A 20,068-nucleotide genomic window follows, 5' to 3' on the forward strand; every position below is an offset into this window, starting at 1 on the left:
CTGGAGGGACCCCCCCGGGCCTCTCCCGGCAGTCACCACATCCCACAGTCTCTGGCCAGGGCTGACGGAAGGAGCACACCACCTAACCCCAGCCCAGCCAGGGAACTGGGCCCCTGCTAAGAACTTGGAATTAGCCTGGCGAGAGTGCACGTCTTCACGGCTCAGGGCTGTTAGGATGCCCTGGCCCACACAGCTCAGGCTGGAGGAAGGCTGCCTGTAGTTGGGGGCAAGAGAGAGAGGGAGAGGGAGAGGGGGAGGGGAGGAGGGGGAGGGGAGGAGGGGGAGGGGGAGGGAGAAGCAGAGTCAAGAGATGGTGGCCATGGCCTTGAGGACGTGTGTGTCCACTCCAGCATGAGGGCCTGCTCTCCTCCTCTGCCTTCTGAAGATGGCCTTCTAGCCATGATGCTGCCCATTGCCCTTGGCTTGAACCAGCTCAGATCAGGCCCTTCACTCACATCCACAGAGTCCTCAGAAAGACAGGTTCACTTAGAAATTCATTATCACTAATGGTGCACCAAACGTGGAGGCACGGACCAGTCAAGAAGCCAGGTACAAAAGACCGCAGACTGTGTGGCTCCCCCCAGGGGTGGCAGAGCCACAGACAGGAAGTGGACAGGTGGCCGCCCGGGGTGTGTGTCGGGGGTGACAGCTAAGGAGTACAGGGCACCATCTGGGGGTGACGACAATGTTCTTAAATTGATTATGATGAGTTGCAAACATGATGACTTCTGCAAATACCCCAACAATCACTGACTTGTAGAGTTTGTTTTTTTTCTTTAAGATTTATCTATTTATTGGAAAGGCAGAGTTACAGAGAGGCAAAGGCAGAGAGAGAGAGGTCTTCCATCTGCTGGCCAGATGGCCACAATGGCCAGAGCTGCGCCAATCCTGCCAGGAGCCAGGAGCCAGGAGCTTCTTCCGGGTCTCCCATATGGGTGCAGGGGCTCAAGGATCTGGACCAAGATGCCAGCCCTGACTTGTAGGTTTTTAACAGGTGAAATACCTGGCCTATAAATTATATTTAAATGAGTCATAAATTATGTTTAAATAACTCTGTTACCCCCACCCAAAAAAAGCAAGAGATATTTGGCGGGGAGAATGGTGTTTTCAAGGGCAAAGGCGGCAAGTGCTCTCTGCTTTCCCTCGCCTCTCGTGTTTGTATTAAAAAAAAAAAAAAAAAGCAGGCAAGACAGGATTGCAAACCGGAAGTCCGTGGTACCCAACAAGGAACCGCCGGAACTCCAGGAAATTGGAATCCAAACAAAGCAGGCGTCTCACTTGATTATTTAAAGACACCATGGAAAAAGAACGCTGGCGTGTTTCAGTTTTCCTCGTCTGGGGGGTGAGCATTCGGTGTGCTGACGCAGCGCTGTGAGTGTGTAGATAAGACAGCTGTTGGCAGTGTAGCGAGCTAGTCACGGAGGGCCCCAGGGCACTTCTGGGAGGCTAAGTGGGGGCCGCACGATACCTCCGTGAACTGGCATGACACACGGATACATTTCAGAGCCTCCACCAGTGACAACCCCCGTTCCCAGCGACATCGGTTTTGTCCTCATTTGCTTGTTCTGTCCCCGCCCACTCCACCTGCTGCCAATCTGATCACCAAGAGCTGTGTTAAGCCTCATTTTGACCAAGGAAGATTCTAGTGCTTATCTGATGTGAGCGTGGTAAACAAGAATAAAGGACAGAGCTGGGGAGAGGGGGCAGACAGGGCTCCGGGGTCTCTGGCTGACTCAACGGCTTTTGTGGCTGCGACCACTGCCATCCGGGGAGGCAGGGTCTTCCACGGGGGTGGGGGTGGGGGCTGGCTCTTACCACAGGCGTAGGTGACAGTGAGGTATTTTTTCACTCCTGGCAGACAGGGGCTTCCGAAATGGTGGTTGTTGACAAGGATTTTGCATCTCTGCTTCCCGTAGCACCTTCTGGACAATACGGGTAAAGCTGAGTGAGACAAGCAGTCTGAAAGGCAGGAGATACCAATAAGAACCTGGCGCACAGTCCACACCGGGCCACCGCGCAGCTCGCCGCCCTCTCGGTATGCCAGATCAAAGAGACACCGTTCCTCTGCCTGTCCTCAGGGGACGCACGCAGGGGCAGAGCCCGCTTCCAGGCCGTACCAGAAGGGTGCAGCGCTCTGCGGGGCCACCTTGAACTTCTGAGATCGTTTGAACGAGGGACCCTGCATTTTCCTTTGGCCCTGGGCCCTGCAAATCATGCCGCAGGTTCCGCAGAACAGGCAAAAGGTGCAGAGCACCGAAGAAAGGTTCCAGCTTCCTTTATGATCTCATGACTCTTGGGAATATTTTCTTGGTTTATTTTGAGAATCCAGTTTCCCTACATGAACGTAAACTCCACCAGGAACTATTTCTATCTTGCTTGCCATCTAAATCCCGCTGCCTGGCCCAGTATGGAATCCCGAACAATAACCAATGAATGAAGGAAATGGGCTAATAATAGAAACAGGGGGACGTGTTTCGCCACATCCTGACACAAAGCTGTCATAATTAGTAAATTTTACTTAAACACCTCTTCCTGTGGTTTCAATTATCTCCCAAAGTTCATGTGTTGGAAACTGAATTCCCCAATTCGTAAGTCAACGGTATTGGGAGGTGGAGCCCGTGGTAGGATACTGGGATTAGCTGAGGTCGTGAGGGCGATGGCATTAGCAGCTTTGTAAGAAGAGGAGGTGACCTGGCCGGTGCACCTGCTCCGCCTCTCTGGGCCGTGATGCTGCAGGAGGCCTCCACCAGATCTCGGGCAGATTCCATTCCTGAGCCCCCAAACTGTGAGTCAAATACATTTCTATTCTTCAGAAATCACCTAGTTGTGAGCTATTTTGTTCTGGCGACAGAAAAGTGGACTAAGACACTGTGGCAGATGAGACGCTGTGCCATGCGTCTCCGTGTGTGCCCAGGAGCTGCAGAGGCACAACCGTGTAGGAGCCCTGCTGTCGAATAGCGGGAAACAGTGACTGAGTGGCAGCAGGGGGAGGTCCAGACTGAAGGTGCTGGGGTCCCCGGAGGCCGGAGGGGAGGACACAGATTTGGTTGGGGAAGAAAAAGCATGAACTAGGCGGGAAAGGAATGCATGAACACTAAAGCACGTGGGCCAGGAGCACCTGCAGGGGGCGGGCTGGGGGCTGCAAGGCTGGGGGCCAGGCCAGCCACGGTGAATGAGGGGGAGGAGTAACCCAAGACGAGGCCGTCTGGGGTTTCTTCAGCAAGCCACAAGGGAGCCTGAAAAAATGGCCAGGCCCCAGCATCCTTGGGGTGCAGGGACAGGACGCCCTGGGGAGAAACTTAGACAGAGGCAGGGAGTGCAGTTTGGAACTGATTGTAAAACACACTGGGAGGAGCCAGGGGATGATGAACAGGGAGCAGAGAAGGAGGGAGTTGGGGAGACCATGCAAAGCTCGCTCGTGGGCTAACAGCTGATGGGATGCTGTGCACGGCTCTCAGCACTTGGATGCTACCTGATTTAATGTTCCCAGTGACCCTGTGACACACACACACACACACACACACACACACACACCAGTTATGTGGATGAAGAAGCAGACCCAGGAGGTTCTAAAATCTCCCAGCAGCTGGGGAGAAGGGTGGGGCCCAGATGTGCACGCTGAAGCGAGGCCCCCACGTGTGCAGGATGCAGCGTGGAGTGCTACAGTCCAGGTGGCCCCAGAGAGGCTGCTCTCCAGGAAGGCACCTCCCATCTCCACTGCAGGCTGCTGGTTTGTTTTGTTTGTTTTGTTTTTTGGGGAATGTTTCGATCCTGACTTCCTGGTCCCCGTCAGCAGCAGCGCCATTACCCAGGCTGGAATCCTCCTGCACAGCCCCCTCGGCCTCTCAGATGGCCCAAGCCCTTGGGCCCCTGCACCCGTGTGGGAAGACCTGGAGGAAGCTCCTGGCTCCTGGCTTCAGATCGGCATAGCTCCAACCGTTGTGGCCAATTGGGGAGTGAGCCAGTGGATGGAAGACCTCTCTTTCTCTCTCTCTCTGCCTGTCCTCTCTCTGAGTAACCCTGACTTTCAAATAAATAATAAATCTTTACAAAAAAGATTTATTAAAAAGAAAAAAGAATGAAGAGCAGAGAGCTGGCCGGTGAGCAGTGGACAGTGCCACCACAGCACGTGTTAGGTGTCTGTCTACAGCGAGAGCCGGAATGTCAACAAGGCCTTGGGGAGGGGGGCAGGCGGGGTGCAGTGTTGCGGTGCAGTGGGTTAAACCACCACCTGCCATGCTGGTATCCCACTCGGGCACCAGTTCAAGTCCCGGCTGCTCCATTTCCAATCCCGCTCCCTGCTGATGTGCCTGGAAAAGCAGCAGAAGATGGCCCAAGTGCTGTGGCCCTGAACCCACGTGGGAGAACTAGAAGAAGCTCCTGGCTCCTGGTTTCAGCTTGACTGTTGCAGCCATTTGGGGAATGAACCAGTAGATGGAAGATCTGTCTCTCTCTCTGTGTGTGTCTCTCCCTAATTCTGTCAAATAAATAAATACATCTTAAAAAATAAATATCATGGGAAGAATACAATCACCTCTTTGAGTTTGTGCAGAGCTGGTCTCTGAATCTCAAATCCAACATGCTGCAAAAACCGAAGCTCTGTGAATGCCAGCAAGACGCCCCGAGTGGAAAATTCCATGCCACAAAACTTTGCTTCATGCACAAAATGATTAAAAATGTTGTCAAAAACTACTATGCATATAAGGTGTATATGAAACATTAATGCCTTTTGTGTTCAGACTAGGGTTTCATTCCCAAGAAACTCTATTCTGTGAGAGATATATATGTAAATATTCCAAAATTTTCAAAAAGTCCATCTCCAAAACACTTCTGGTCCCAAGCACTTGGATAAAGAACGATGCTCAACCTGTAACAGGGGAAGAGCACTGGGCAGTGCGTCCTCTGGCTCCTGGCAGGCCACCGGTGGCTCCAATCGGAGTTTAACAAAGAGACTGCAAAAGTGGGATAGAGGGAGGCTTAGAACACCGAGGGGATGGTGCAGGCCCAGGCTGGGAGCAGAGGAGATGCTGCACCCCCAGCATTAGGGGCCAGGGCAGGGTTCCCAGGACACAGAGCCCGGTGCACAGGCCGCTGGGGTTGCTGTGGCTTTCACGCCTGGCTCTCTGACAAGGCCACGAGTCCCTGGAGGGCCAGGAACATGTATGCACCTCTGTTTTCTCAGCACTTGGCGTCTGTTGGACTCATTGAGACTGTGTCTCTGTCCCACGCAGCACAAGGAACGCCCTAAACAGCCTTAACAGATGATTTCAGTTGACATGTATTAGCTAACGTGCTTCCAGGGTGCAGCGTGTTGTCTCAACACAGGCGCACAGGTCAGGACAGTTAGCATATCCGCCATCTCCAACACTTATCCGTTCTTGCACTGGGAGCATTTGAAATCCTGTCTTCCACCAAATTAGAAATCTGCAATAAATTATTAACCTCGGGCACCCACGGTGCTCTGGAGCCCTAGAGCTTCTTCTTGAACTACATATATATATATATATATATATATATTTAAATATTTATTTATTTAGAGGCAGAGAGAGAGAGAGAGAGAGGTCTTCCACCTGCTGGTTCACTCCCCAATTGGCCGCAATGGCCAGAGCTGTACTGATCTGAAGCCAGGAGCTTCTTCCAGGTCTCCCACGCGGGTGCAGGGGCCCAAGGACTTGGGCCATCTTCTACTGCTTTCTCAGGCCACAGCAGGGAGCTGGATCAGAAGTGGAGCAGCTGGGACTTGAACCGGCACCCATATGAGATGCTGGCACTGCAGATGGCAGCTTTACTCATATGCCACAGCGCCGGCCCCTCGAGCTGTATTTTGTACCCCATCAGCACCCCTCTCTCCCCTCTCCCAGCATTGATAACCACTGCTTCCTGAGATGAACTCATTTGTTGGCTTCCCCATCTGAGTGAGAACATTCGATATTTTTCTCTATGCCAGTCTTGTTTCCCTTTTTCACTGTATTTCTGCGACGTCTGTAGCAGGTGCACCCGAAGTGAAGGCCCCCATAAATGCTAGGTGTTCACCTAGCGGTCTCTGAGTTTGAGTGACAGCTCTGCCGAGGTTAGGATTCCGGAGCGTCCTCCGCGTGTGGCAGCTCAGTCCTCTCCCAGCTGCAGCTTCTGCGTTAGCACAGGGAAGGCACCAGGAGCTGGCTCCCAGGCCGGCGTGCAGTGTCTGCAGCCAGCACCCAGCACATGTGAGCTGGCACCATTGCCATCGGGTGTTACGATGGGAAAGTGGAACTTTGGGGGAAGTCCTTTGGGACGATGAAAACCCGTGGTCTAAATTACATGAGGATACTTGAGAGAGTTCATGGAAAATGGAATTCAAAGATGAGCTTATTTTGATGCAAATGTGTTTGAAATCCATGCATCATACACACTTTCCATGAACTTTTTGAAGACCCCGCCTACGCAATAAGAAAACAACCATGGATGCAATCAGAACTGAATATCATGGCCCAAGCCGTATGTAGAATTGAGTGATACAAAAGAATGGTGTATTCTAATACTTACAGAAAGTATTATATCTCTGAAAAAAATTGCTTTAGACTCTCCATCCAAAACTGTCTTCTACTCAGACACTAACTTCTTACGTTGTAAGGAAGTTCATTTTCTACTCTTCCAGTTCAAAGCAGTGGTAACTCCCCCGAAATCTGGAACGTGCCTTAAAATCGGTGTGTGTGTGTGTGGGGGGGTGTCAGCGTTTATGGCAGGAAAATCACCAAGATGGCAGTAGAGGATACTTTTGGCCAATGGGAAAGGCTAAGTCCTCTCTACTGTTTCTTTTTTTTTTATGATTAACTTTTCAGTTAATTTGAAAGGCAGAGAGACAGAGACAGATTGATAAAGATCTTCGACCCACTGGTTCATGCCCCCGGCATCCCCACAGTTGGGGCTGGGCCAGGCCAAAGCCAGGAGCAGGAAATTCAATCCAGGTCTCCCACGTGGACGGCAGGAACTACAGCGCTTGGGCCCTCACCTGCTGTCTCCCAGGGCGCTCACCGGCAGGAAGCTGGATGGGAAACTGAGCCCGGACTGGAGCTCAGGCAGTTTGCTGTGGGATGCGGGAGCCACAGCAGCGTTGTGACCACTGTGCCAAACGCTGGCTCCCATTGGTAAGCAACGCTGTGTGGAACATCCTTAGACTACACAGTCGCCTAGAAACTCTGTCTTCTTAGAGTCTGACCATATTCTTTGAGGCAAACAGAAGAAGGCGAAGGAAAACCACTCCTGCTTCCAAGACCACAAAGCTCTTTGTCCGAGGAGGCCTGGCCGCCAGGGGTGACCGACAGCGTTTGCAGGCCTGGGCACCCGGCAGAGGGAGAACTCCCCTCGGCGAGGGTGCAGAGCCCAGCGTGTTTTCAGGAGGAGGTCACTCAGCTCTCGCTCAGGTTTGACCACATCCTTGTGGACGCTGAGCTCTGAACCATTTGCACAATTTTGCCTTTTTTTTTTTAAGCCGTTATTGCCCTCCCCCCTTGCCCCGGGCTAATGCTGCTTGCATCCACTCCTTCTGGCAAACTCTGCCCCGCCCCCAACCCATGTGATAACAAGGTACTCAACCAATGCCAAGTCTAAGTTTTTGGCTGTTGTCGGGCACTGAAAATGAAGCTAATCGCTCTTTTTCAGCCTGCGTTTGTTTAGATAATTGGGCTGGGGCTGCTCTTAAGTGGTCCTGTCTCGGCAGCGGGAGCCCCAGGCACCTTGATCTTTGGCTGAAGTGTCCAGGCCTGTCCACACTTGGGCTCGGCCCAGCCTTGGCCCAGCCATGGAGGCACCTCGTGTGGTTTTAGCAGCATCCCTGGAACCCAGTGGGAAATGTAACTGCAGCAGTGGAAGTGGATCGCTGGATTGAATCAAACAGTGGGAGTGGCTTTGGGGCTGGGCTTGTGGGCACGGGTTGGCAAGAACTTGAGGGGAGAGTTAGGGGGAGTCTAAGGGTCAGTGATCCTTAGATCCTGAAGCCAAAGGCACCCACGTGGAAGGGCTTCTCAGCTTAGTGAGGGGACACAGGCCATTGATACTGGCCTTGAGCAGCTGTCTCTCTACCCCACTGTGTCGTGCATTGTGTGTGATAAGGAGAAGGAGGGGGAGGGGGAGGAGTCTGGGAAGCACTGTGCGAGACAAGGGTATGATGTGTGACCAACGCAGGTCACCTCTGCACCTGTCGCGTCACGGCCTGGCCTGCCCTGATGCGTTTCAGGTGGAACCAGGCTGGGGCACCGGACACAGACATTGTGACCCTACCCTCCTTCCTCCCAGTCTGGCACCCAGAGGCTCCTTGAAGGCGAGTGTGAGCACCCTCTTGTCCTGTTTAGTAAGAGTGCACCTCCCATTTGGGGGTACCGACAGGCAGGCCACGGCAGCCCTGAAGGTGCTTATGGGGTACAGTGGTGTCATAGCTACAACCCTGAATGTACCAGGTGGCCCTCAGCACTTACTGTACATGTGACCCCCACAGAACCAAAGAAGTAAGAAGCCCTACACACCGAACCGAAACTCTACGTTCAGACAAAAAATAGTCATTCCCCCTCATCTATAGTTTTGCTTTTCACTGTTTCCGTTACCCACAGTCAGCCAGGGTCCAAAAATATACATGGAAAATTCCAGAAACAAACAACTCCCAAGGTTTCAGCTGTGCACTGTCCGAGGAGCGGGATGAAGTCTCACGCGGTCCTGCCGCATCCCGCTCAGCATGGGAACCATCCTCGTCTAGTGTTTCAGCACCCGCTCGGCGGTTAACTCAGCATCCCTCCATCGCAGATAGGCACGGTTATACAGCAAAACAAGTGCACGTACAGAAAGCTCATGGCAAGCAGAATTAAGAGGTAGTGCTAGGGCTGACGCTGTGGCGTAGCTGGCAAAGCCACTGCCTGTGACACTGGTACCCCATATGGGCACCGGTTTAAGTCCCAGCTATTCCACTTCTGATCCAGCTCCCTGCTAATGTGCCTGGGAAAGCAGCAGAAGATGGCCCAAGTGCTTGGGCCCCTACCATCCATATAGGAGACCTGGAAGAAGCTCTTGGCTCCTGGAGTTGGCCTAGCCTAGCCCTTCCAACCAATGGATAGAGGATCTCTCTCTCTGTCTCTGTCTCCCTCTCTTTATGTAATTCTGACTTTCAAATAAATAAATAAATAAATCTTTTTTTAAAAAAGCAAATTTTCCATGAACTTTTTGACGTCTCTCCTTCTAGGGTTTGGGACTCTGTGGTTTCAGGCACCCACAGGAGTCCTGGACGCATCCCCTGTGGATAAGGCCAGAGGCTGCAGGAGTAGGAGACCGATAGCCAAGAAAGCTTGCAAAGAGTTACTGTCTCTACTCCGCCTAGAGCTCATACAGTTTTGTAAAATAAACAAACAAACACATGAAGATCCCCAAAGGAGAAAGGCTGGAGAGATGACGAGAGCAAGTGCCAACACAGCTACGGGAACAGTAACAAAGCCCAGGGAAATGGGGAAACTCATTCAGAACCCAGGAAAGGCCGATGCAGGCAGCCCTGGCGGACCACTTTGAAGCTCTTGAATTGGGAGCATTCTGAAACACACACAAGAAAGGCTTCCACGGCACTGGCACTGTGGCGCAGCGGGTTAAAGCCCAGCCTGCAGAGCCAGCATCCTATACGGGCGCCGGTTCCAGTCCCGGGTGCTCCACTTCTGACCCAGCTCCCTGACAATGCGCCCTGGAAAGCAGCAGAGGAAGGACCAAGTACTAGGGCCCCTGCACCCACGTGGGAGACCTGGAGGAAGCCCGGGTCTTGGCTTTGGATCAGCTCAGCTCCAGCCACGATGGCCATCTGGGGAATGAACCAGCAGATGGAAGATCTCTCTGTAACTCTGTCTTCAAATAAATAAAATAAATCTTTTTAAAAAGAAAAAAGAAAGGCTGGCAGAGTTGCTTGGGTACCCAAGTTGTGTGTCACGGTTTACGCAGATAAACTGGTACAGAAAGTTTTGGGAAAGAACTCTGACAATGTGTACAAAGAATTATAAACATCCCCATGTCCTTTCCTGGTATGAAACTTCTGGGACTGTATCCCAAAGAAATAAGGCAGAAGAGAGCAAGACAAGCAAGAGCTCGTTATATATTGTTTATGATATTTGAAAATTGGAAACAACAACACAGAACCCGTCCACTGGGAAAGAGTTACACAAGTTGTGTAACATATCCTTTGAAGACATTAGGAAGTGACAAACACTCTCAGGATCTTGTTGGCCACACAGGGAAACACCCGTGCTATAAATTTGCGGGAAAAAAGTTAGAGTTGCCTGCTACGTAAAACTGTTCTTAGCCCTACAACCTGGATTTGGATGAAATCCAGAAAAATCCACATCTTTTCGCTGGATGGGCGAACGCTGTGGCTGACTCTGTGTGTCTCTACTAAATGTTACCATGTGTTTCTGCAGAGCAATCACAACGTGACGACGGTGGGATTTTAGAAAAACCGGAAGTTCTCTCTCTTGATAGCTGAGTGCTAAAGCCAAAGCCAGGCCGGCGCCGCGGCTCACTAAACTAATCATCCACCTTGCGGCGCCGGCACACCAGGTTCTAGTCCTGGTCGGGGCGCCGGATTCTGTCCCGGTTGCCCCTCTTCCAGGCCAGCTCTCTGCTATGGCCCGGGAGTGCAGTGGAGGATGGCCCAAGTGCTTGGGTCCTGCCCCATGGGAGACCAGGAGAAGCACCTGGCTCCTGGCTCCTGCCATCGGATCAGCGCGGTGCGCCGGCCGCAGCGCGCTGGCCACGGCGGCCATTGGAGTGTGAACCAACGGCAAAGGAAGACCTTTCTCTCTGTCTCTCTCTCACTGTCCACTCTGCCTGTAAAAAAAAATAAAAATAAAAAAATAAAAAGCCAAATCCAGCTGTTGGGAAAACCAAAGGGGTCCCTGGCCATGCAGCCGTTCACCAAAGCCCAGCTGGTCTTTCCCAACTATGCTTGCAAAGAAGTACCCACATTCTGAAGCTTGTGAGGTTTGGCCAGACGCTAGTTGACAGGCAATGGAAAAGTACAAGGATCACCCTCTGCAACCAGAAGTTCTGGGGTTCCGCCCGCTGAGCGCCCCAACAAGCCGCCCCTCTGCCGTCGCCCTACCAGACTCGCCCCAGCGTCTCTGGTTAGGTATAAATGGCTCTTCCCCGTCTTCAAAGCAATGCGGCTGAGCTGCAGTAATGACTGGAAATGCAGAGCACAGCTCACACACTGGCAGCCTGGGGCCCGGATGTGGCCTGTAGGCATGTTTTATTTGGCTCCCAGAGTGTTTTAGAAGTTGGAACATTTCACTTAAAGAAAAAAAAAACACACAGATTTCCAGCATTTCATGGGAGGTTGGAAGCTGTGACAGCACCAGACCCACATTCCCAGGCCGTGACCCGGCACCCACGACTCTGCAGGAACCCGACGTGGGCACCCCTACAGGGGCCCTGATTCATTCGAGCACCTCCAGGTTGGCACGGGTGCCCGCTCTGTGCCAGGAACCACTCCAGCTGCTGGGCTGGGAATTCCACAAACACAGTGCCTGCAAAGCTCAGCTTCTAAGGAGATGGGGACACATATGACATGGACTCTATCCAGCCAGGAAGAGAATCGGACAGAGCGATGGCTCCAGAGAGTCGGCAGGGACGAGGGCCATGCTGGCAGGTGTCCTGGGAAAGCTCTCTGAGATATGGATAGGGACAGAGCTTGTGTAAAGGCCCGGAGGTAGAGAGGGAAGGGGAGAGACAGGGGACAGAGCACAGCTGGAGACTGGGAAGGATGGGGGAGGCCATTTGGGGGGTGAACCAGCAGATGGAAGACCTCTCTCTGTGTCTCTCCCTCTCACTGTCTGTAACTCTACCTCTCACATAAATAAATAAAATCTTCAAGCTGAATGGCTAAGCCAGGACCAGTCTCCCGTTCACAGCCCATCCCCGCAGCATCAGTGAGGGCTGGTTACCGCCGGTGGCTCCCTCCAACTCTCCATGAAGTCTGTCTCCAGCCATGGCGTCTGCTGACACTGTCCTTGTCGGGTCACTTTTCCCACTGAAACCCAACCCCCATCCCACTAGGGACGTAAGGCGAACACAGAGCATTCAGCCGACACGTCTACGTACGTGGCCGAATGAATCCCGCTGGACAGAGTACCCGAAACAGTCACTTAGAACCGCTTCCCAAACAGGTATAGCAGGTGAGAGTTGGTGTACACCTGAGAAACGGGAGCTCCGCCCCCAAATTAAGACATGGTGGACGGAGCAGGTAGCAGAACCCATAAAGAACCTGCACGATCCCCAGGAACGTTCTAGAAAGACCTCCTTGAATAAAGAAAAAGTTAGGATTGAAAAGAAGAAAGAAGAATGAAAGAGAGAAAGCAAGCAAACAAAGAGGAGGAAAGGAGTGAGTTTCGGCAGCGAGAGTTCAGATCACCGGCGGCTCCTCCTGTAGCTCGGGAACCCAGATCACCCAGGGAGCAGGGCGCTGAGAAGGCCAGCCACAGATCTGCGTTTCAGAGGGGAGGGAAGCAAGTGCGGGCGTGGGCAGACCCCAGGAATGGCCCAGGCTTTGGTCTCTGCCTAAGGCAGGAGCAGGGAGCAGGGAGCAGGGCCTACGGACACTGCCCTGTGTACTTTCAATCATCTCTGGGTTGCTCGTAACTCCTAACACCGCACAGGTGCTATACACACAGCTGCTGGCCTGTGTCGTTTAGGGAATTGCAACAAGAGAAGACAGACGCATTGCAGACAACGGACACAACACGTCCGACTGGTTGAACCCACACAGGCAGAGCCTGCGGACATGGACTGCTCACCGTATCATTACGGTCATTATGCACCGCCACTGCACTGGCTCATTTCCCATCTGCCTGCTCACAGCCTCCCTGTCCAGTGCTGGACGTCAGCTCCACAAGGAGTGGACTCTGTATGGGTCACTGATGGCCTTGCATACAGCAGGTGCTCAATAGCTACTTGGCTGAACAACTGAGCTTCACGGATATGGAGCGCAAATGCGCCCTCCCTGCCCTTGACCTTCCCTCTGACCCAGGTGCCTGCCACCTGTACGGCTTCCTTCCCTGGGGGGCCAAACCGAGACATCAGACAGCGCCTTAAAGATAACCGCGTGACAACACCTACCGAACGGGGGCAGCCACCCGGCCTCCGAGGCGCAGGCGTCCCTCTGCTGGGTCCTCCTGCCGTAGGTCGCGGAGTAGATGTTGAGAAACTTGGACTCGTGGCAGTGCAGTTTCAGCTCCTGATCTTCACACACGGTTTTGTTTTTTAACTCGTCTGAAACAGACATCGGCAGGACCATGAGCTTCCTTCAGAAGGAATCGGGGAGCCCCAGCCGGCCAAGTCCCCTTGGCTCATCCCCCCACCCGGGACTGCACCCTAAGAGAGAGGGAGAGACAGGATGGCCCTGCCTGCCCAGGGGATCTGCAGGAAGTGGCGGGGGAGGCCCCAGATGTGCACCAGGCACGCGCTTTCACCGAAGGGAAGCTTTCCCCAGGTCTTGCCTTGGGAGCCACGCAGGTGGGGGACCTCAGACAGAAGCAGGAGGCGGCCTAGTGACACCTCACCGGGCTCCACAACCCGCTTATGTGTTTAAAAAAGAGAAAGAGAAAGATGACACGAAAGCAAAGTCTTTCTTCCGCCAGGACAGAGGCGTGGTCAGGACACTGCCCCTGTGAAGAATCGGGGGTGGGGGAGGCCACCCCAAACCTGAGGATGCAGCAATGGGGAGCCCGGAGGCGCGCGGTGCATTCTGGGTTAGGATAATCCGTTCCCAGAGAACTCAGGGAAAAGTTTGTTTAATCTTCTTACTGTTGGGAAATCTTTCTTTGCAATGTCCTACGGAGTTGACGTGACAAACGCACTGCAGAGGAAAACACAGTTTGCGGTCGTTCTGCGAAGGATACACCCCTCCAGCTGCTTGGCAAATAAAGATGTTCAACACTTATTTGATTTTGAAAATTAATAATAAGGGGTGTCGTTATGGCACAGCGGGTTAAGCCGCGGCTGCCTGTGACACTGGCGCCCTATATGAGCACCGGTTTACGTCCCAGCTGCTCCACTTCTGATCCAGCTCCCTGCTAATGCACCTGGGAGAGGGGCAGGAGATGGTTCAAGTACTTGAGCCCCTGCTACTCAGTGTGGGAGACCCGGATGGAGCTCTGGGCTCCTGGCTTTGGCCTGCCAGGCTGTTGCAACCATTTGGGGAGTGAACTGGTAGATGGAAGATCTCTCTCTCTCTCTCTCTCTCTCTCTTTGGATACACTGCCCTTCGAATAAATACATTTTAAAAAGAAATAAAAGTAATAATAACTAAGACTGCAGACACAGCGAGTCTCGTATCACGTGAGAAATGCAAAATAACAGAAAAGGCAAATGCATGGGGCAGAATGAGGATGAGGACTGGATCAACATCCAGTGGGCTCAGGAGACTCCCGGGGAGGAGGGGACGTTAGGCAGATGGACTGCGCTTGCTGGGGTTTGGATCAGAGTAGACAGCAGCCCCCAACAGACGCATGTGATTAAAGGTTTGGTCCTCTGGGTGGCGCTGTTGGGAGCTGCAGTGGCGCCCTGAAGAGCTGGGTGTGGGAGATCCGTAGGTCCCTGGAGGAGTTAGGTCTCAGCTCCTGCAGCCAGCGTGGTCCCAGGCCATCCGCTCTGTGCCTGGCTCGCCTCGCGATCCTCGCTCTGCGTGGGCTCCCGCCATCCACCGTCTACCATATGCTCTTCCAGAACCTGTGCTATGTTCTTTGGATTTTCAGCTTCCAAAACCAAGAGCTAAATAAACTTGCTCTCCTTAGGAAGGGAGGAGCCCCCAGTCTTTCATTGTAGTGAATCACCGCTGATTAATTCAGCGGTCACGGTTGCACAACTTAGTAAATGAGCTGAAAATCATCAAGTTGCACACATGATAAGCATGGAAGCTGAATTTCGTGCTGTGTAAATTATATCTCATAAAGATAGTTTTAAATAATAATACTTAGTACGAGTGCTCCTTGACTCACATAACCTTGGCAGTTATGTCCCAACAAATCCACCCTAAGTTGAAAATACCATCAGTGGAAAATACACTAAATACACCCAATCCACCAAACATCACAGCTTAGCCCAGTCCACCTTGAACTTGCTCAGAGGGACCGGCGTCATGTAGCAGGTAAAGCCACAGCGTGTAACACCAGCATCCCATATGGGCGCCAGTTCATGTCCCCACTGCTCCACTTCCCAGCCAGCTCCCTGCTAATGGCCTGGGAAAAGCAGCAGAAGATGACCCACGTGTTCGGGCTTCTGCCACCCATGGGTGAGACCTGGCATAAGCTCCTGGCTCTTGGCTTTGGCCTGGCCCAGCTCTGGTCTTTGAGGCCATCTGGGGAGTGAGCCCATGGATGGAAGATTTCCTCCCTCTCTCTATCTCTAACTCAGACTTTCAACTAAATAAATGACATGCTCAGAACACTCTGGTAGCCTAGAGTTGGGCAAAATCATCCAACACAAAGCCCATTTTGTAATAAGGTGTGGACATCTCCTGTGATTTGCGGAATACCCTACAGCACACAGCAACCCGGAGAATGTTGCCAGTGTTTCTCCTCTGGGCACAGGGCTGCCTGTTAGCCGTACCCACCACTGCTCTCCAGCCTTGCAAGAGAGGATGGTACCGGGGAAAGATCAAAATTCAAAATACAAGGCATGGTTTCTACCGAATGTGGGTTACTTCTGCACCATCCCAAAGCTAGAAAATTTAGGTTGAGGACATCGGCATCCCATGAGCACTTCCTCTCTCTGAGGCCCTGTGTCTCTGCCTCCCAGGGTCTACATTAGCAGGAAGCTAAAGTCAGGAGCCAGACCAGTTACTCCAACATGAGACCCTGGCCTCTTAACCACCGTCTTTAACCACTAGGCTAAGTGCCTCCTCCCGCGTCCCCAGGTCATGTCTCTTGGGCTTTGCAAAATGAATGCAAAACAAAACATAAAGTTCACCTGTTTGCATATGTGGTTCTCCCCTCACCCGCCACAGTGCTAGCATGTTTCTGCTGGCACCACCAGCCCTGGGTTGCTTCACTTTGCCATGCCAGCTGCATAGCAGACAGGGGCACTGGAGCTAAGAGCAAACAAGAAGTGGATGGCAGAAGCTGCTCAGGTGGCCCCGGGCTGGCCTGGGCAGGGAGGAGAGTATGAGATGACAGCCCTTGTTGTAGAGCAGCAGGCAGAGCCCCCACCTGTAACACCAGCGCCCCATCCTGGAGTGCCAGTCCAAGTCCTGGCTGCTCTGACCCCACCCAGTTCCCTGCAGGGGCTGGAAAGGCAGTAAAAGATGCCCCAACGGCTTGGGGCCCTGCCATCCATCCGGGAGACCTGGATGAATTCTGGCCTCCTGGCTTTGGTCCGGACCAGCCCAGGCCACTGTGGACATCTAGAGAATGAACAAGTGGATGGACGATCTCTCCCTATGTCCCTCTGCCTTTCAAATAAATAAAATAAATTTTTATTAGGAAAAAAAACTATGAGGTGACTTCAAAAACTTTGAAAATATGGAATTAAAAGATAAGTTTATTTTAGTGCAAAAGAGTTTTGAAGTCCATGTATATGAAGGATCTTCAAAGAGTTCCTGGAAAATGTGTATTAACTAAAAGCTGCATGGATTTCACTTTTTTTTTTTTTGCACCAAAATAAACAACTTCACTAACATTTTCTGTTTTTTTGTTTTGTTTTGTTTTGTTTTTTTATTTGAAAGGCAGAGGGACAGACAGACAGACCAATAGACATCTCATCTCCTCTCCAGGGGTTCACTCTCCAAATGTGAGTGAATGAGATATGAGTAGGGGAGGGAGAGAGGAGGGAGTGAGTCTTCTTCTCTCTGGATGCACAACTGGACTTCAGAAAGCTCATGGGGGGAAATGGAGTTAAAGATGTTCATGGGGCCGGCGCCGCGGCTCACTAGGCTAATCCTCTGCCTTGCGGCGCCGGCACACCAGGTTCTAGTCCTGGTCGGGGCGCTGGATTCTGTCCCGGTTGCCCCTCTTCCAGGCCAGCTCTCTGCTGTGGCCAGGGAGTGCAGTGGAGGATGGCCCAGGTGCTTGGGCCCTGCACCCCATGGGAGACCAGGAGAAGCACCTGGCTCCTGCCATCGGATCAGCGCAGTGCGCTGGCCGCAGTGCGCTGGCCGCGGCGGCCATTGGAGGGTGAACCAACGGCAAAGGAAGACCTTTGTCTCTGTCTCTCTCTCACTGTCCACTCTGCCTGTAAAAAAAAAAAAAAAAAAAAAAAAAAAAAAAGATGTTCATAGGGTGGGCGTTTGGTACAGCGGTTAAGACACAGCTGGGAATGAGTGTCTGGGTTCAAGTCCGGGCTCTACCCTCCGTCCCAACTCCCTGCTAGGGTGCCCCCTGGGGGCCACTCAAGCACCTGGGTCCCTGTCACCCACATGGGAGACCCAGATGGAACTCCAAGCTCCTGGCTTGACCTGGCCCAGCCCTGGGTGTTGCAGGGATGTTTACCCCTTGATATATCAATCTTTATCATAGATACACACGAATAGGAAAAAGACACAGCACACAGGCTCATAGGGTTCAGTGCTCTCTGTCCTTGGGTTCAGGCAACCTCGGGGAAGGAGCACAGCTGGACGGGATGACGTCGGCGTTAGAGATGAGCCAAAGCCCAGAGCAGAAAACAGGTCACAGGTGCACATGGCATCCCTCCCCCGCAACACATGAACCACCTCAGCGAGAAAAAAGCACGGTGACGACCCAGGGCGCACTCAGCAGGCCCCCTACCCACCCTCCGCATCTCAGTAAAACCTCAGCAACTCAGAGCCAAGCAGAGTTCGGTTTCCTTTCTCTGAATAAAAGGAGCACTGGGTCTGACCCCGGCTTCGGAGGCTTGGAGTCCTTCGGGTGAGTCACATCCGCCCTGGCTTCCCGGGCAGTGCTTGGGACCAGCAATGCTGAAATTTTGCCGGACTTCAAAGGGCCAGAGTGAAGGCTGCTCTTTGATGCAGGAGCCGGCAAGCAGCAGAGCTGACGCACCTCCCAACTGCGAAACATCTCAAGAATGCCTTGCAGCTGAGCCTGCGGAGCGGCAGGATGGGAGAGGGCGGGAGAAATGAGCTTCAGCTCAGAGAGATTTTTTTTGAGTAGGAAAGTGGTCCCCCCCTTTTAAAATCAGAATTGTAAAATATTATACTTTTTAAAGGCACATCATGAAATGCGTTTTAATAGCCACTTCTCCTTGATTTACTAAAGTGCATTCATTCGAGGTAGCCTGGACGCCAGCAAAACCCACCCAGAGCAACCCAACACCTGCATGCGAGGTCTCCAGCGATTCTGTCCCCAGATTACGGGCAAATCATCTCCTGGAACTGAAGGGGCCTGAGCGTGTCCCATTACATCCTTGGGGTTACTGTGGAGTCACTCGGTTCCCTGGGAATACACTAACTCACTGTCACCTACGAGTGACATTTCTGGCTTCCAGAAATTGCTCCTTTTCTTTGAGAATGAGAACTTGTTTCAGAGCTGGATTAGGCTTCTCAGTTGGTCTTGGCTTACAGAGGGAGCGGGCAGCCTTCCAGGAGTGGGTCGCCAGCACTCCTGTCGGCCTAGGTGGGGGAGAGTCACAGGTGCTGGGAGGCAGCACCGCGACTCAGCTTAAAGACACCAGCAACAACATTCTCCCTCCCGGTTCTACCAGTCAGCAGGTGCGTGGGTCCTCCCAGAAGCCCCTTGCGTCACCACGGCAAGTGGAAAACAGTCTGAGTTGCAAATGCATTGAATGCCCTTACCCCACCAGACAGGACAGCCCAGCCTCACAGCTCACTGCCGGCTGGGTCCTCTCTGGACCAAATTCAAAATCCGATGGATGGTTGCCACTGCCTGCTCATCACCCCGGCACCATGGGAAACTCACACTCCCATTTCTAAGCCTCCTAAGTCTGGGACCCTGTGCGCACCTGCGCATCTCAGCAGGGGCCTTTGTGGGGTGGGCAGAGGGAGGCGTCTGCCTCGGAGAGATTTTCGTTACTGCCATTGCTCCTACAAATGCCAGTGCGTGGTGATATGAAGTGCAGACAGACGTCGGTCACTTTGTGCATTTCAGTCCTCCGCAGACAACACACCCTGCTATTGTCTGCAGCCAGGCCTGACCACGCCACCCCCTCCACCCCGGCTTCCACCGCTGCCTATCATTGCCTTTCAGCCATTCTCCGCGTTAGCAAGAATTACTCGAATCTGCTCCAATTACTGGAATACTAGCTTCCAACGACCGAGCTCAATTCCCCAACAGGTCCTGCGATAAGCATTTCACACACAGTGCTGTATTTTTAGTCTTTGCAGCAGCAGCCCTAAGCAGAAGGGCCTGGTCTTTATTCTACAACCAATGGCAGAGCGTCCGCAAGGGTCTCTACGCCTCCCTCTGCCCAAAACGCCCGTCAAAAACACGCGGATCCAGAGCTGCCGAAATCGGAAGCCACTCAACCCCAAATTCGCTGGAGGGATGAGCCTGGGGCCAGGGGGCGCACAGATAAGAGTGGTACACACCAGGGAGAGAAGATGCTGGTGATGTTTGCTGGGGGGATGGAAAAAGCACTCTTCAAAAAAAATCCAGCCCCCCCGATGTGTCGTGTTTGCCAGTTTCCCATGTGTAGCGTTCACGGAACACGGGCAGAGCTGCGAGCAGCTGGGGATGATGGACCTGCAGAGTAAGAGCTGGCCCCGTGCACCACTGGAGCACTGGGGCACTGGGGCACTGGGGCACTGGGGCACTGGGGCAGCAGGCAGGGGAGCCTTTAGGCGATCCGTGTCCTGCACGGACCAGCACAGGGAGAGCAGGGAGCCGGACGAGGGAGCCTCAGGAAGCGGCAGGTTGGCATAAAAAGAGGCGGGAGGATGTGGAGACAACGTCCTCTCCCCCTGTATTTGGTAACAGCCATGGGACCCACCTGCCAAAATGCAGGGCTTCCGGCTGCCAAGGCCCTGGTGACACAAGGGCTCTGCCTCCCCGCCCCTCCCTGCAGATGCACTGCAAACTCCTTCCTCCGCCACCCGCCAGCACCCTGGGGCCTGCTGCAGCGCCTGGCCGGAGCTCCTTCCTGC

At 53.0% G+C, this 20,068-nt stretch overlaps 1 protein-coding gene across 9 annotated transcripts in view; it reads right to left on the minus strand.

Moving 5' to 3' along the window:
* The window catches only part of EVA1C (eva-1 homolog C), an 88,735-nt gene that overhangs the window by 18,383 nt on the left and 50,284 nt on the right, over positions 1-20,068 (minus strand). For 6 of the 9 annotated variants that reach the window (XM_051859497.2, XM_008267184.4, XM_051859491.2 and 3 more), the window contains 2 exons: positions 13,114-13,266; positions 1,816-1,959 (listed from right to left, as the gene is read on the minus strand). In XM_051859497.2, the coding sequence (XP_051715457.2) occupies positions 1,816-1,959; positions 13,114-13,266 (297 nt within the window). The remainder of the gene's footprint in view (positions 1-1,815; positions 1,960-13,113; positions 13,267-20,068) is intronic. The other 3 variants (XM_070071876.1, XM_002716806.5, XM_070071875.1) reach the window with 1 other exon arrangement.

This window comes from Oryctolagus cuniculus, chromosome 4 (assembly GCF_964237555.1).
Source record: "Oryctolagus cuniculus chromosome 4, mOryCun1.1, whole genome shotgun sequence".
Classification (NCBI taxonomy): domain Eukaryota; kingdom Metazoa; phylum Chordata; class Mammalia; order Lagomorpha; family Leporidae; genus Oryctolagus; species Oryctolagus cuniculus.